The following is an 18302-nucleotide window of genomic DNA, read 5'->3' as shown; positions in this document are numbered from 1 at the left end:
ATAAGGCAATCTCATGATAGAGAGACTATTAGATAAATAGCTACAACATTCATATTTTGGCATTCTTAGATAAAATACTATTTTAAGATTATTTGTATTTTAAAATATTTATTCAATCAATACCTAAATAACAATATTCTATTGGTGAATATTGATCTGGAAAATATTACATTAATTGCTATTTCTTGTTATAATGGTGAATAATAAATGTTTAATTATCATTACTTCAATTCAAAATAATTTCATTATCGTATCTTACTATAAGATAAACTTCTCACTAACAAGGTCCAAAAGGTGATGGCAAGGCGAAGGCACTTTCATGGTTTTTTAACGAAGTCGAAAACAGGAGGCGAATACGTGAATTTAGTGCAATTTGCCCTGTAAATTTCAGCATCCATAAAAATCGACACAGATATGGACATATTGATATCCAAATAATGTGCAGTCCATTTTTCAGCAAGATGGGTTGATGATAATTGATCAAGGTTTTTATCTTTTGTTCTTTACTTTTCCTTTTAAAAAGGGTTGGAGCTGCGACATGGGGGCTACAACCATGCATCAGTAAACAAAGATAATAAAAGAAATAGAGAAGAAATAAATACATTGCTGGCAGAAGAGACGATACAGGCTTCCGCCCATGGGTGAGTAAACCAGTGCCAAGATGATGATCATGCTGCAATGACCAAATCTGAGGTAAACCAGAATGGCATCACCTAAAGATGGCACAACCAGAACCAGGATTCACGTTGCGGAGATTGTTGAATGAAGCCTACGAAAAAAGCAAATCTGTGGTAAACCAGCCCGGACTCACGTTGCAGAGTGTTGAATTCAGCATATGAAAAGCAGCAGAAACAGTTCAACAAAACGGAAGGAGAGCATTGACAAAAGTCATGCGATTACATTGGATTCATGTATATGACAGTGGGCAGGCTATTCGGACTTCCCAGCTCTGACAAGTTCATGGCTGAGGGTACCATAAGAGCTTATGATTCCAGAATAAACTATGTCTGATAAGTACAATGATTAAAATAAAATCTAAATAAACAAACCATTAAAAACAGGAAAACCAATCAGTCTCCATATTGAATACCAAATCGTGAAGATTTGAGAAGCAAAATATAGGGAAAGAACATTACGTGGAACAATCCAACAACAGCTAATATCTTATAATATCCAGAACATCAATGTCTAACATCGGCTTGAGCCAGGACTAGGGAACCGTACTGCTACTACATTGTACAATTGCATATGATGCAACTGTTATAAGACAGGAGGATAATCATAGTTCTGGTCATCAAAGTCACAGCAGACAATAATACAGTCGATGCACAATATACCCACATTACATACGTACCAAGGTAGCTGGAAGCAAAATTGCTTCTTTTTACAACACTACACCCTCACGCATAACTAACAGCAAAAGGACACCAAAACTTGACAACGGGTATTCTCAGACTCTTTCAGTTGAGAACACTTAATCAGGAGGTTACGTTGATAGTCTATTAGTGAACAGGGGACAACAACACGGCCCTTTACCATCCAAAATGCACATCACTTCCTCAGCAGTGTTCGGGAGAAGATCCGCTTGCAATATGGGCTAGTTCGAAGGATTGCAGCATGAGGACGGATGGCTTCGACCAGTGCAGCATGGAGAGATCCCTAGAAAGAAAACATTGACATTAGAGGCTTTATATCAACCCACAAAATTATTATTTAATATCAACAGTAAGCTGGTGGCAGAAACCTTGGAATTCCCAAGGGCAGATTGAATGACATAATTTGCATAAGGGTCCTGCAGTAACTGATCAAATCGAGAGACTGAAAGCAATTCCACAATAATTTGTGCTCGGTATTCTTCTCCAAAAACTTTGAGGCACTTTTCCACCACATTGCTGCTGAACTTTTGTGTCGAGAGGTTTACATAATGTCCTTTAAATTGGGATGCCAAAGTTGCAGTTGCTGATGGACTTTTTAGGTCTAGGATATACTGAACAACGTAATTTCTGAGGCACAAAACAGAAGCATTATAAGTATGAGGATGCAGTGATACAAAAACAACAGAGGACCCTAACTTTAGCATCTACCTAGGATAAAAATTAGTATGGTCAAAAATGTTGCATCATATAAAAAATATATAAAAAAGAGATCATATAAGGAGAAAAGCTTAGTGATTATGGATTTTTGAAATTTGTAAATGGTTCCACAAAAATAAACATTTGCTGGATTAATACCTACCAAATTAATTTCTTACAAGATGCTTGGAGTCAAAATGCACAAAGAATTTCTAAATGAGAAATTCTTGAAACCTCTGATGGTAGACTTTATGAAGCATGTCAAACTACTATTCATTTGTTGGTGTCATCATCATTCTGAATTCACAGCCAATGTTATGAAATTCCAGAGCCAGATTCTGATAGCTACCTCTCTAGGTCAGATAGCAGGCCATCCCAAGGCATTTTCGTATGTCCATATTTGAAAGCTGTTTCTGAGTATCCTCTTAGATCTAAAGCGCCCAAGTATCATATATCATCCCTTTGGTTAATGTTTCTTTTACTATTTAGATTTCTCTGAAGAAATTTTTCCAGCATGTTTTCTATACCTGTCCTCCAACTTTCATGAGATAACCTTGCTTTTCCATCTTAATGACATTTTGAAATAGATCTCAGATAGAATTTAATCACATTTACTCCATATAATGTCCAAGGAATGACTTTAACATGTAACTAGTCTAAAGTCCTTAACTTCGACCTTGATTCATGACTAGTATGCTTCTCTCCAAAAGTAAGCTGGAAGGGTAGGGAGAAGAAAAGATGATCTGATCATTGAAGGAAACACATTATCTTACAAGCACAACCACTATCTAATATGACAAGATCATTAGGAAGTTGGCTAAGACATAATCTAATATGACCTTGGACCTTAGTTTCCAGGCTTTAGGACCTAGTATCGACCCAAAAATACCAAACCTAATCTCTGAAAATTTAATAGATCCTGAACCTGCACATGAAACAGCAGCCAACACCACTATAGCTGGTGTTGATGCTAGTGCATGCTAAGTCAGTATCGATGGGCACTGAAACAACTCAGAAATATTGAGGAAAATTGGTTTTCTGTAGACAATAGTGTTAGGAGTAGTTTCAGCAGCAGAACCATAATTTCTGGATCATCCAGCAGTTTCTCACTTCTCAGGTAAAATGCTGTAACTCTTCAATCCAAACTTAAATCTTCATATCTTCTTAACACATCACGAATTTTACTTGATAAAGTACTGAATAACTGTGTCTTATCTTCAGATTTAAGAAATTTTGCCCTTGGTCAAGCTCCCTTCATAGTGCTAATGCCTGACAAAAGGCTGCTTCCACTTTCTGGAACTTCGAAATTCCTCTATGCCACACCCTCAGAATGTGCAAAGCATTTTAAAGTATCATCCATATCCATCCCCAGAGGAGCTAGCCACTTTTCACCTCTCAAAGCATAACTCTTCACATAGTTTACAATTACATGTATTTCCTAACATTAACATAAAACTAGAATTAAAAAATTAGTTTAAAAGGAAGATTTTGTAGCGTAAGAAATTTGGGAGAGGACTGGGAATAAATTCTTAAGATCACTTCCATATGTATTCAATTTGCACCATTTCTAGAAAAAACAGCCATTTCAATTGAAAATACTAGGAGAGGCCCGTCTAGGACAAACAAGCAGATACTCAGGTACTAGAGAGAAAATGCATATACATTCTTCAACTCAAAATATTCTCCAACTCCACACATCACCATTCTATATTACATTTAAACCAAGCTTATATTTATATACTTACAGAAAAAGAAACCATTACGGACTGGGATTAAAGCATTAATTGCATACATACTAATTAATGTAAAAGGTGTCTGGCATTAGAAAATCTTGACCAAATGATATTTTGGAAGATCACACCACTACTTCAAGTTTGATGAGATGGGTCCTTATTCAATTTATAAGTTCAAACAAGTCCAAGAATGAATTAACAACTCAATATATAACCATAGTTCCAGCAACTGCCTTTCAGAAACATGTCAAATATTTATCTCCACATATATAATGACTCTATGTAAGAAATAATTTACCAAATTCTATTATACGGAGTTGCAACTAATCATTGAAAAAAATTCAGTTCTTACAAGTATATGCTCAATACCCAAGTAGGCTTACAAATTTGATCATGATCAAGTGTTTTTTGGATTGTCTCATGTCTTTTGATTGGTGTTTATCCCCACAACATTGATTTTCTTACATATAAAGTATTTACTTGTTACTAATAAAGTCTAGCCACTATTCTTCCTTAGATCCCTTATTTCACTCCGATCGTATCATAGATTAGGATCGACGCAGAGAAAATGAATGCATTTGTACACTATAAATAAAATTTAAGTGGAATAGATGGAACATTGCATCATGCCACACAAGGATCGTTGAACCGTACCAGTAGGCGTACCGGTCGGCCACCGGACTAGTTCGGACCGAACCAAACCGGTACCACTGGTTCAGCCTGGTTCAAGTATCCACTGGTTCCAAGCCAGTACTGGCCGGTTCAGGCCGGTACGGGCCAGTTCTATTTTTTAACGGTACCGACCGGTTTACACCAATTCCTAGCCGGTACGGGCCGGTATCATTTTTTAATGCCAAACTGGATGGTTTGGTACAGGCCGGTTCAACATTGCTTGATGCCACATCACATATAAATGCTTTTTCTCACACTAAAGGAGGGGGGAATTCAACCGACTGGCTTTCACTAGTTTGTCAATTTTATTTTATTATGATCCATTTCGAAAAAATACGGATCGTGCCAAAGATTAAAAACTAATCTTATTATTTTTTTCTTTCTAATTTTTTGAGGATAGTTAAAAGATCAAAGCCAAATTATTCATAAAGAATGTCAACTTAACAAGAAAAACCTTCATACACTAAAAAGTCAATTTTTCTTTTTACAGAAGCATAGAAATTTCATTATTCATAAATGATATAAGTGGACAGTTTAGGTTTTAGAGCAAGAAGTAAATATGAGATAAACAATCATGCACTACAAACTTGATAGCTTCAGAATCACATTATTTGATTAGCTAATTGTAATCATAATACTATGATAGAAGAATATCACAGATAAGGAATAAATTAGCACAGTGCTGATCACTACTGCACATGGTTCTAATTTACCACAGCCAAAAAAAAATTCATATCACAAAAGATTGAAAATAAAAATAAGGAACATATTATACATGACTATAGTACTACTCTTAGGTTTTAGACCAGAAAAGAATAAGAGATGAACTATCAAGCATAGCTAGGTTGATGGTCTCAAAGTCACATTCTTTGATTAACGAGACCACGATCACAAGATTATAATAAAAGAATATCTAGGAAAGATAAATGAATTAGCACACCACTCTGTGGAAATATCACACATGGTCATAGAATTAGAGGCTTCTTCTAAGCATGATTTGAATTAATTACCAGTTCAGAAATATAAGAACAGCCTTATTCTGCTAGTAGAATAAACAAGATGGATTTGTTTCAACACTAAATTGTACAAGTGAACATTCTTCAGAATAAAAGCTTTCTGTGGACCACGACCACTGAGCTCATGAAGCAAAGAATTCAAAATGTATTTTAATAGGCAAAAAATCAACCTGGAATGTGCAGACCTCTATATGTTGTCATAATCAAGGTTTGCCGTACCGATACCGGACCCTGTATCGGTGCCACACTATCATAGTGTCGATACGGTACGGTACGATACAGCATACCATCACTCATAATATTTGAAAAGGATAAATGCAATCAATTACAAAACAATCTTTAAGTAGGAAACAAACTTCTGATTTCCACATAAAATTTTTAATTAAGAAGTCCCAAGTGGATGGTAGAAACCTAGCAAATTTTTCGTTCTCATCAACCTCTCTGAGCTGGTGTTAATCAAAATATTCACTATAAAAATATTCTTGCTTATTGAAAGAATTGTTGATAAAAAAAACAAACCATCACAAATTAGAAATATACGTGAACAACAATAAGCTGCTTTGTTATTAAATAATAATTACCCAAAAGCATCTTGAGCAAGGAAAAGCCCATTAGCAGAAATTTCAGCAACTAGCTTTGCTTGATGTTCTCCAGTGGCATGGCCTATGCAACGTTGCAAGACACAACATCCATGACGATGAGTCGCAATGTCAACACAATGCTCAGCAGCAGCATCAAAAATAAACTGTCACAAAGAAAAACATAAAAATGGTATGACATGAAAAACAACAAAAATGGAGTTTTTTATGTGATAATACGGAGTTGGTTAAACTTAAAAAAATAAATGATTTAGTACATACTAGATGAAAGTATAATAAATTTACAAATCAGACTTAAGATGCATTATTGATTTGATCAAGGACTACTAGTGGTGATTTTAGCAAAATTTTAGAACAAGGTGAAAGTACATTTGTGAATCACAAGCAATTTCAGAATTCTACAGCTTGTGTTTTCCTCTCAAGATAGTTTAAATTGACATATGCCACTTGTTTATGTTTAGACTTTAGAGGCAGTAGTTTAAACCAAGTTTCTTTCTTGGAATGCAAACACAGTCTAAAGAGGAGAGTATAGCAATGATCATCAAAGTGGAATACAGAAACATGTATCACGAAAAGGAAAAGATGAGTAAAGAGGCAGAACATTTAGTAGTTATCATAAAGGGAGAGCCAATATGGTTACTTGTATGGACAAATGTTTGTGGATGGCAAACATAAATCAAGATCTGGTCCTAGTTTACCGGCCAAAAGCATTGGGTGACCAGGGGGTCATCAATCTTCGTGTCTTCAACCTATGTCTTCTCAGTAAATGGTGGTGGCGCTACTTCCATGAACAACACCAGCCATGGAGAAAACTTATCAGATCTCTCTATTTCTCAACTTGCCTGCTCAGCCAGGCCTCTTATTACAAGGACCTAAAGTTTGCATCATATTCATAAAAAGGCATCATCAAAAAAGGAACCTGATTCAGGGGCTTGTTGTTAACTCACCGAGCTTGGTATCCCAGCAGGTGGTTTTTTATTTCAGAAGCTGGCTGGGCCTTTACAACGGAAAACACCGGCAGGGCATAGACAAAGTGCTCGACACCCTTAAATCCATGTAGAGCCCTCCACTAGACACAACGATGAGTATTTAAAACCTGGATGACCTTATCCCATAGTATTCAAAACCTTGATATCAATAAAGATACTCTAAAGTGAAACCATAAGATGGAACCATGACTAACACATCAATTCATGACCTTGCCTTAGTTTCACCAACACATCTTCAATACACTGCACATCTTTTCATGCCTGATTGTATATCTTGAAACCTTTTTGATAGTTGATATGGGGAAACCAAAGCTATACTCATTAGCACTTCGATCTTATCTTGTTTTGTATCATTTGTACATTGAGTATATCTTGATACATGTGGATTAATCCTTGTATTATTTTCAGCTTTTTTAGTGTACACACGAATTATTAACTTTTACCTTAAAATCCAAGAATCTTCTATTCATCATTTTGTCCTCCCAAAATATACCATAATTCAGGTTCATATTAGATTGTTCATTAAGCCACATGTTTACAGCTTATTTTTAGCAAAAAGTAATGTAATTAAAATCCTTCAGATGTTGTAGCTGTCTCTTTCAGTGGGTTGGAAGCCATGTAAGGTTATTCATACAACTTCAACTTCCAAGACGAGCATCTAAAATGAGTTTATGTGAAAATTATGTTTCATGGTGCATCAGAATGTTAATTACTTAATCTTACTATCATTAAATGCTACAATGAGTGATAGATTGTCCTTAGCTAGAAGTACTTTTATGTCTAAATAGCTAGAAGTTTTCTAGTTTGTTAGTGTGCTACTCAAATATACAGATATGCATCTATGCATCTTACCAATTTAATTCAAGATCCGGCAATGTCATTTCTAAATGCATCAAGATTAAATCCACAACTAATGGTCAAAATTCCATAGAAAGCAAATTGTTGAACATGTGCATTTCCAAGCATAAGGAAAACGGATATCAACAATAAAACAGGTATGAATTGATAGATGCAGCAATGTATTCAAAATAAAAGTTTTACCAGGAATATTAAAAAAAACAATAACACTCCGTATTCATATAGCTTAATTCAGTGATAACCTAGGTGTTTGGTACCAGTGGATCATGATTAACTAAGTTCTCCATGGAGTTAGACAAGCTGTTATTAGTATCTTTTCGTCAGTCAATCTATGCCCTTCCTAGTACCATCAACATATTTGGTGCAATAGGATCAATACACAAAAAGCCATTAAAGCAAACTTCACTAAAATGGTGAAACCAATGAAAAAAAGAAACCATTAAGATTTGGAATCAATAATGATGATCCTCAAATGTATATAAGGGATGGTGTTTGTCTTGAGTGATATTTGAGGCAAAAAATTCACCAATAAGGAAAACAGAACATTCTTTCCCCAGAAAAAAAGTTACTTGTACAAGTCAAAACATCAATCAGATTGTCGTAGAGGACACCCTTCCAAATAAACTTGAGCATTTTGAAGGAGATACTTCAAATACAATTTAATTTAGGTCAAGGGATAAAAATAGTATCCTAAAAATTATTGTTGACAATTACAATCAACAGCAATATATTTGATGCAGCATATTAGAAATTCAGATCTGTACAAAAAAGATATGGTAACAAATAAAGCACAAGCATGGGATGTCAGTTTAAGATCCTCTTGTCTGTACCACAAGTTTCTAATTTTGAATGGCAAATAAGTTTTGTAGGAGAGCACAAACCAACTATACCTCACTATTCCTTTTATTGGACTCCCTTGATTTGTAATTTTACAAGCATACTAAAGGCACTCTACAAGTATCTTTCACAAGGTAAGAACTTTGCTAGTGTAAGTTTGGTAGTATAAGAAGGAAAGTACTTTAAACCTTTGTAGCATCTTTTATAATTATTTCCTCATGAACTCTGAACCTCTTACACTTAGTCTTTCCGCTCAATCTATCTATACCTTCAGTACAAGATTAAAGTTTGAATATCTTAGTAACTAAACATGCTTTCATGCTTTCCCAGAGAAACGTTCATAAGAGGCAAATGCCATCTAATGAGTAAATATGTTCAGAAGCAGCAGAAAAGGGCAACTTTGAGAAATATGATAAATGTATTTAGGTTATTAGCCTCATACGCATGACATGACCACTCTGAGTGCATCATTCCATCCTAAAATGTAAAAAGTTAGACATTTTTGCTTGCTATAGTGTTTCTACTGATGAGATAAAAGTGCAGGGTTAGTTCAATGTGGCAAAACATCTCACACGTGCTGAAGTGCATGAGACCTAAGAAATTCAGAAGAAATATCATAAATAAACAGGAAGCAATACAAAAATCTACCAAAAAATCATGATTTCCTGGTCATATTACAGAATATTTTGTATAATGGGCCCAATCTAATTAACTATCAAGGGAGCAAGTCTTCAAGAGTTTTACATCAGAAGAAATGGAAAAAGCAGTATGTAAGGAAATTTGTACTTGAAGAAATGCATTTCATACAAAGCCATATATCTGCAAAGAGAAAATAGCAGATGTAATTTGACCTCTTACAATTTCATGAAAGCAGGAAAGAGAAACAACTGTTGCGCACGGTTACATTATGTATATCATTATGCATTATCAATTTCTTGAATAAGGACAAAGTATTCAATAGTTCAGTAGCAGAACAAATGGAATAACAATGTGTCCTAATTCTGTACTCAAGTCTATACTAAATGCATTTAAGTCAAATATATTTAAAGAGCAAGAGTAGACAATGACCATATAGAAAAAACAGCAGGACACCTTGACCCAACAGTAAGAGTTACATAACAATGAATACCATAAAACTCATCTAAATGTGACAATAAACAGATTAAAATCACTCATGTGCATTAAAAAATCAGTTATCTTTTTATATTCTCCCATGCATAACAATTAACACGAATGCAGTTTGAGAGCAAGAGTAGGCAATGACCATATAGAAAAAACAGCAGGACACCTTGATCCAACAGGAAGACTTACATGACAATGAATATCATAAAAACTCGTCTAATGTGACAATAAACAGATTAAAATCACTCATGTGCATAAAAAATCAGTTAACATTTTACATTCTCCCATGCATAACAATTAACACGAATGCAGTTTGAGCATGAACTAGAAAGCATAAAATGCATTCAACCAACAGTTAAACTAACATGAAGAAAAAAAATATATACATACCTTATTGTCTTCCGGTGCGAGAGATTGCAAGCAACGCTGGACCACATGATTGCCATTCAAGTCCTTGATAAGGTCTAGAAACCCTGGTTGAAGGGCAGAAATCACCAGTGCAATTTGCGGCGGGGTTTTGAGGGTCTCTATCAATTTCTGCACTGCCCTTGTCCTGGAACAACATAGCATCACAAAACACCAATTAGATCAAATTAAAGTAGAACTTTGCATGATTAAGGAAGGATATCGAATCACAAGTAAATACAAAATAATATGAGCCAAGAGCAATACCCATGAGTGTTCAACGAGATCCTGATGAGCTCAGCGGGGTCTTTCGTGAGCACAATAAGTATCTTCATCCTCTGATCCTCAGTGCAAACTTCCAGCAGCTTCTGCATGAGATAATTCCCAAAAGGGTTCACCATGAGCTCGCCCACATGATTGATGATCGCATTAACAATCATATCCACTTCGTGAGGCTTCCCCTCGTCAAACTTCCGCTGCAGGATCCGGCACCCATGCTGGTCTTTTGCAATGTTGTAAATATACCATTCAAAATCCAACAAATAATCATGTTTAAGGGGCGAAAGCTGCGAGCACGGACGCCTCGGACTGTGGACACCATCCACATTGACAACAGAGCTCCTCCTCATCACATGCAGCCAGTCATCGAGCCGTGGCAACTTCTTGTGCTCCCTCTGGAACTCCCTTCTATTGTCCCCCACAGAGGGCAGCCCCTTCCCCTGTATAATTAAACTATCCTCGCAGCCAAAAGCTTCAACATTTCTGAGGTTTCTTATCTGCGGTTGGGACTGCGGAACGCAACCATTCGCCGGCATCCCTGCCTCAGCCCCCCCATTCATCACCGGCAACCTCGGTGAATTCAAGAAACCGACGTTCCAATTAAGATCGACTCCGCCCTGCTGCGGGAAGGCTTCAGCAGCCGAAGCCCCGTAAAGAGCCGTCACCGGATTGCCATCATAAACTCCCCCGTGGTGAGAGTTCTGGCCCAACCCATCATTGCTGCCTAGCTGCAAGTCATTCAAGCCATTCAGCACGTCCTTCCAGTTCTGTTGTAAATAGAAGCCGGTCGGGTAGGCAACTGGGGCGCCGGACCGCCGGGCTTGGAGCCACGAGTCAAGTAAATTAGAGTAATGGCGCTGGTAGACCAACTCCAGAAACCTTCGCTCGTCGTCAAACGGCATCGTGCTCCGTGGAATGGAGTGGCGAACAACTCTGTAATCCTCTTGGAAGGGTGTCCACGCACTGGCATTGCCGTAGCCGCTCTGGAGAACATTAGGGTCGGCCGGGCCGTTCCCGAGCCGCCCGATCCCCGCCTCCCCGAGGCCGTTACCGACATGCATGGAATCGAGGCGATCAAGAAAGCCGAGCTCCTCCATCTGCTGGTGGCTGCCAGGCACCGTCGAGCGGCGCAGCCCGTCGTCGCTGGACATCGAGCTCGACCCCGACGATGACGACGCCCCTTGCGACATCAACCAGTTGCCATGCGCATGCCCATGGTGCTGCGGCAGGGCGGCGCCGACATACATGTCATAAGGCACCGGCTGCCCATGCCAGGGGTTGTCGCCTGCGGCGGCGCTACGATCGTCGGTGTGAGTAATGGGGAGGTGATGATGATGATGGGGCGATGTTGCATGGGGGATCTCGTCCCAGAGAATATCCATCTCCTTCTCCTTCTGCTTCTCCATCTTCATGGCTCGCCGGTTTTTCTTCAGGAATTCGAAGAAAAGCGCCGAAAAAACGACGAAAGATCGAGAAAAAAAGCGGAAAGGTGATCAAGATGGGGAGAAGAAAGGTTTCAGAAGAAAATCCAATCGATAAAATACAAAATTAGCGGATTTGGGGATGGGAATTGGGATGGCATGGGGGTTTTTGAAGATCGGAGAAGGAGAAAGGTTTAGAGAGAAAGAATCTTTCGAGAGGGATCGGGAGAGAGGGGGTGGTGTGGCGGTGAACGTTTCGGTGTGGAAGCGGCGAGGGGTTTGTGAGGGAGCGTTGATACACGGGGTGTTTGCTGCGGAGGCGGCCGACCATTAGAGACCGGAGAAGGGAGAGGCGAGGAGTAGAGAGGAAGAGACGCAGGGGAGACGAAATTTATATGTGTGGGTTTATGGGGTTTTCTCTTTATTTTAATACTAATTCTGAAACTTTTTTTTTCCCTGCTTCTACCTAGAGTTAAAGTTGGAGTGGGAATCGGTAAAGTTAAGGTAAGTTTACCGTCAGGTCTGGATTTTGCCCCTCAAGACTCGAGAGACAACTGGTGTTGCCGTGTTGAATTTGAATCGGAACGAAACTCTAGCCTTTGAATTTGAGTTCATGCAAGTAAAGTAAATTAAATTATTTATTTGAAATAAAATATTATTTATAATTTATACTTAAATTAGAATTATTTGTATTTCAAAAATTGAATTTGAAAAGAAATAAATATATTTATTTTAATATTTCAAGATAGCTGAAGTACCACCAAGCTTTTTGCTAGGCCACATGGGCTAAGCTATAATAAATTAATATTATTACGTGCGTAAATATTATTGCTAATAATTTAATGAGTCTTGATATAAACTTCTTAACATAATTTAATTGACAACTTAGATTTCATTATTCAAAATATTCAGTAAGATCACAAGAACACATCATCGAAAAAATTAGGAAAATAAAGGCGTCTAGAATGATTTTTGGAAGTATTTAAATAATTTCCATAAAAATAAGTTAAATATCGTGTAAATTTATGGAGATACCACTAAGATGGCTATTACACTTTTCATCCCATCAATATGTTATATATTTTAATAGCAACTTAAATGTTACTGTTTGAAATATTTTGTGAGATCTCAACGACACTTTAATCAAAAATCATCAAAATTAAGGTTGTTTGAAATGATTTTCAAAAGGGGCTAAATATCTCCACCATAATCTTCTAGTTCTAAGCTATCTATTTCACGCACATTTGATCGATATCAATCGAGATGATATCAAGGAGAGAGAATGATGTATTTTTACTAGAAAGTTAGTTGTTACCTTAAATCTCTTAAAGATATATTTCTATCGTTAAATCAAGAGTTAGTTTCTCATAATATCTTAAATTTCTACATATAATATTTACCTACTTAATCTACTTAACAAATAAATATATAAAATTCAGATATTAAAAATTTACACGCTCAATTAATTCTTAACGTTTGACATTAGAAAATTTGTGTTTATTGTATGCTAAAGCAAGTACATAGAAAAAAAAAATTCCTCCTATTTTTTTAAAACCAAAATTTAATTTTTTTTGATAAAAAATAAATTATATTAACTTCCGCATCGATATATAGCATAGGACAAATTACGTTTTTAACAAAATCGGAATATTATATTTATTGTATAAAAAAGCTTTAGATATCATCGCGAAAAGTCTTGAAAGGGAAAAAAATATTTTTCTCAGATATTTTAGTTTAGTTTGTTGCAAAGCATCCCCAGAAATCCGCCCCCACCGCTAGCTCCGCTGTACAGAATCAGCAGCTCTCATATCTACCGTTTGCTTTTAATCGGACGGTGGGAAGGGAGGAGCGGGTCGTACGTTCCGAGCGTGAGGCCGGTGGGCCCCACGCGGGAAAGGGCGCTGCGGGCGACGCCGCACGCGGTGAGTTCGGAAGAGCGCAACGATTTGGACGTGGACACGTGTCAGGCTGGCGCCTACTGCAATGATGGCGCGTAGTAGGGCTGGTCCGCGATAACCGAATATAACTACCCGGTGGGGGATGGGGAAGAAGGAATACCCCCAAAAAAAAAGTTACTGCACATGCTACTTTGGTGCAATTCTTTTGGGTCTGTTTCCACCAAAACATCTTGGTCTAGGGCTGATATGGCTTCCATAAGAAATATTCAACGTTGCTTGACATGCAAGGTTTGTAGATTTGACCTAGACCTTGACTTTGACCCGATCTGACCCGGTTTGATTTGGATCTAAGCGACTAGACCATTTTTTTTGTATTGTGCGGGGGGTCTACAGTTTAGACTTTAGACATAGTAGCTCAATGAGGATGGTCTTCCCTCTCTCTCTTTTGTGGGATAAAATAGGGATGGTTGTAGTGCTGCAACTTTGATTTAAATAAAGTGGCACAACTGCATCAGAAATTAGGATAAAAAAGAAAGTTGAGTTGAAGTGTGTTAGATCTTTAGATTATTCAATGTGGTATTTGTTACGCATTGCACCTAATAGTACATTCCTATATTGTTGAGCAGATCAATCTTATGCAAATGTTGTGAATCCCTGTGTAAGATGAAAAGGTACTTAACACACATTGGATCTATATAATTTGCTTTGAAATCGAGGCTGCTTAGGACCATAAATTGAATTGTCTTTATAAATACATTGCAAACTTATACAATTGAGAAAAGAAAAGTAGGATTGACTACGAGTTTTGATCTATATTAAAAATAAAGAATTTATGTAGTTTGATTTTGAGATATAAGTTCTTAATCAATAATGTTCTATATCACAATGGGATCTCTCCCATTGTGACTCTGAGCCAGCTTCAATCTTACATTTTAATTTTTTTTCCGATACCAAATGACCATCGTATACACATTCTTAGGAGCTTACCAAGTCCAATTTCGTTAGCATTTTCGGTTCTCTCTAAAGACATGTACACCGCATATGTATATTAGTGCAAATAATGTCGACTCAAAATGAGCTCAGTATTCCAAAAGGTTTTGTTAACTATATTATTTTATTTTGGCCGAATACTAGTGATGTATATTTAAGAAAAGCAAGAGTCTCCCAACTAATCATTTTAAAACTAGTTATCACTAAAGAGTATGCGGATTGTTAATCTAAAAAAGAAGACATCCATAAAATATTACTTAATACTACTTACATGTTTTTTTCTAATAATATTTGTTGACTCATTAGTGATAGTTTGTGCCTGTTGGTGTATATGTACTGATATAAGTCCTAACTTCAAGAAAAAAAGTTAAAAATTGAAGAGTCAAAATCTCTCCCTCTCGCCCTCTCTCTCTCTCATACGCATGCTGGTACCTTATTTCAATATTTAATTTGTAGAACTTTAAGTTCATGAGCAATCACTTAAGTTCACGATAGATAGCAACATTTATTTGTTAGCTTTAATTTTGAGTCCATGAAAGTAACTAAAGTTTATGAACTATTTTTTTATTTATCTGGATTTATCTGCATATGTGGATAGGAAATTAATTTATGTGTGTTCTACAAAGATCCGTATCTAGACAAGCATAGATATTTGGGACTCAACTCTATAGTTAACAAATCTTTTCATTTTCCAATTTGGGGGTAACTCTTTTATAGAATAGATTTACTTCAGTTTAAACAAAGTAGATTTTAAGTTTTCGATTAATTTATAGGTGCAATATCTATATAGATTACTAAATAACTATTCTACTTTTAAGCTTAAATGCTATTTAACAATGTATATGATGTAATTATTTAAAAACAATTCAAGTTAAAATCTAGTTCATTATATGAAATATCAGGAAAGATCGCAGGAGCCTTGTACAATAACCTTTCAAGTAGGAGAACTTCAAAATCTTTATTAAGTGGATAAATTTTTCCATGGCATCAAGAAAATAATGAAAAATAAGATGTGATTCTAGAAGATGTTAAATAGCTTCAATCAAAATCGAGGACAAGCAAAGCAACTAGATATCTGTTCAATTATTGATCGGTTATTTCAATTTCAAAAATAAACCACGCAATAGCACGTATCCTGTAGGATAGTGATTACGGGTGTCGGTCCACAGGAATTGAAGAATAAGTTATTTTTCTTTTAAAAGAAAAACTCAAGAAGAGAAATTTGCTAACTTGATTTAACTAAATTAAACTATGAGTGCAAATTAGAATTTATTAGAATAAATAGATCTAGGGTTTGGAATCCACCACATAGCATTGCATCAGGGACTGTGTTCTTAATTTTTGTCTTTTGGAGAGGCATGCAATTTGGCTACAAGCCTTTTTAAAATAAAAGCATAAAGAGTTTTAGGAAGATCCATCTCAGGCATAGCAAAAAGTGTCTACCTAATTATGCTAACCTAGAGTGCAGCACACCTCGTCTTCCTAGGCATGGATCATCTTAGACTACTTTAGCAGACATGAATAATAAATAGCATGCTCAAAGTTTAAACATCGTAAAAGGATTTTTCATTGATGATAAGAATTTAAACAAGCTCAAAAAAAATTAAAAGAGTAAGAACTACAATGCCCTGATACATTGCTAGGGCTTCATCCAGCCCTAGACTAGACGTTTAGCCGAGCATGGCTTCCGGATGACCTCCCATCTTCAAATGAAATTGATCACCTCTCATTATTCCCAAAATATACAACTATTCTCTTTCCCCCCCCCCTCTCTCTTCTTTTTTTATTTCTTTCTCTCGGCTTTCTTCTTCTTCTTCTTCACCGAAACAGAGTATCCTCTGTTTCTTTCCTCCACCGAGCTCCCCCTCTCATCGATGGCCACCCTTCTCCTTTTATAGCTGTCCGGAGTGCTCGTTCGGGAAGGAAGAAGAGATCACGGCCGGCTGATTCCGGGGCGTGATGCCGGAAGGCAGATCGCAGACGAAGAGGATGAAGGGCCGCGGGATCAGCGGAATGGAGCTGGGGGGAATCTGGTCGCCGGCTGCACCGCGGGATGAGAGGGGATCTGGGAGATAGCTGGGTGCACGGAAGGCGGCCTGGTTCATCGCGTGATACGCTGGGAGCATGCGTAGCTTGTCTCGGACGCCCGGAATGGCAGCTATGCGGAGGCGGGGATGCAGGCGGAGGATCTGGCTAGTTGGAGATGTTGCTGGCTGATACGCACGGTGATCGCAGGAACTGGGAAGATGTGAGGCGTGATGGCACGATCTCTACTGATCTGGGCGTGATTGGGAGCTGACATCCGGGACGCCATGGCTGTGTTCGAAACGGAAGGAAATCCGGATGGCCGGAGACGCGCTGCAGATTACTCGGATGAACGCCTGATTTGCTGGCTGCATCGCGGGATGAGAGGAGATCTGGAAAATGGCTGGATGCACGGAAGGCGGGCTGCTCTATGAGGCGGGATCACGGGAAGGATAGCGAACGGGAGGAAGGAGATAAACAGTGAAACAGTTTTAATAAATTCATTTTTTTTTATTATATTATTTCTCACTGTTCATATGAACAGTGTTTTTACGGGACACTGTTCATATGAACAGTGAATAAGTGATTCTCCCCGGAATTATTTTTATTTATTTTATTATATTCATTATTTCCCCCTTTTTTTGTTTTAAATTTATAAATTTTATATGAAGGTAGGTAAGGAATTGGTTGGGAATTGACTTTGGGTTTGAGGTGGGTCATGATGATTGACTTGTCCTTGAGCCCATTGTCATTTAAATTTAATTCTTGCTAAGCTGCTTCAGATCGAACTCGACTAGACAAGACTAAAAACAGGACCGTGACGTAATAAAAAGGGTTAATCAAACCTCTGCCCCATACAAAATAAATTATAACTTTCGATCGAATCAGGACCAAAACCCATTTAATTATAACCTTAGCTTGACTACAATTCTATCAGGTTACCAAACCGGGTCAACACAATCTCCTTCTTATATGTTTTCCTGTAATTTTCATGAAAGATTGCAAACAAGAGAGAGACAAGTTCAGAGTCTGATTTAAGAAAAGAATTATTTGCTTTTTACCATATTTTAAATTTATTGCAATGATCATTCAATTTCATGGTAAAATACGTATTTATTAGTTTAAGAATATTGATAAGTGCTATGGAAAGATAACTAAATTATAGATTATCAAGCACTTATCACATCCCCAAACCTATGTTTTGCTAGTCCTCGAGCAAAATAAAACTAGAAAAGAAGAATTTTAACTCACTTTCGCAGGCATCGCGGTTACATTTACCATATGTAACAAGGCTTTAAACCCCTAGGTTACCCTAGTGGACGAGTTGTAGTCTCGTGAGGGTTTCCAGCGAAGATACCCACAAACTTCAATAAATCATTCATTGTT

General features: G+C 37.2%; 1 protein-coding gene across 1 annotated transcript; it reads right to left on the bottom strand.

Annotated features, from left to right (window-relative positions):
• Positions 1–1137: 1137 nt before the first annotated feature.
• LOC103711269 (putative pumilio homolog 7, chloroplastic) lies at positions 1138–12399 on the bottom strand. The gene is made up of 5 exons (XM_008797357.6): positions 10571–12399; positions 10289–10451; positions 6075–6238; positions 1745–2003; positions 1138–1659 (listed from the first exon to the last, which is right to left on the bottom strand). Exons 1-5 carry the CDS (start codon positions 11992–11994, stop codon positions 1552–1554), a joined length of 2118 nt encoding a protein of 705 aa, XP_008795579.6. The 5' UTR covers positions 11995–12399; the 3' UTR covers positions 1138–1551.
• Between the last annotated feature and the right edge of the window lie 5903 nt (positions 12400–18302).

This window comes from Phoenix dactylifera, chromosome 7 (genome assembly GCF_051530095.1).
Source record: "Phoenix dactylifera cultivar Ajwa chromosome 7, Ajwa_hap1_PhDact_Kaust_v1.1, whole genome shotgun sequence".
NCBI lineage: Eukaryota > Viridiplantae > Streptophyta > Magnoliopsida > Arecales > Arecaceae > Phoenix > Phoenix dactylifera.
Note: the sequence above shows the minus strand (reverse complement) of the source record. Positions and strands in the feature narration are given on the sequence as shown.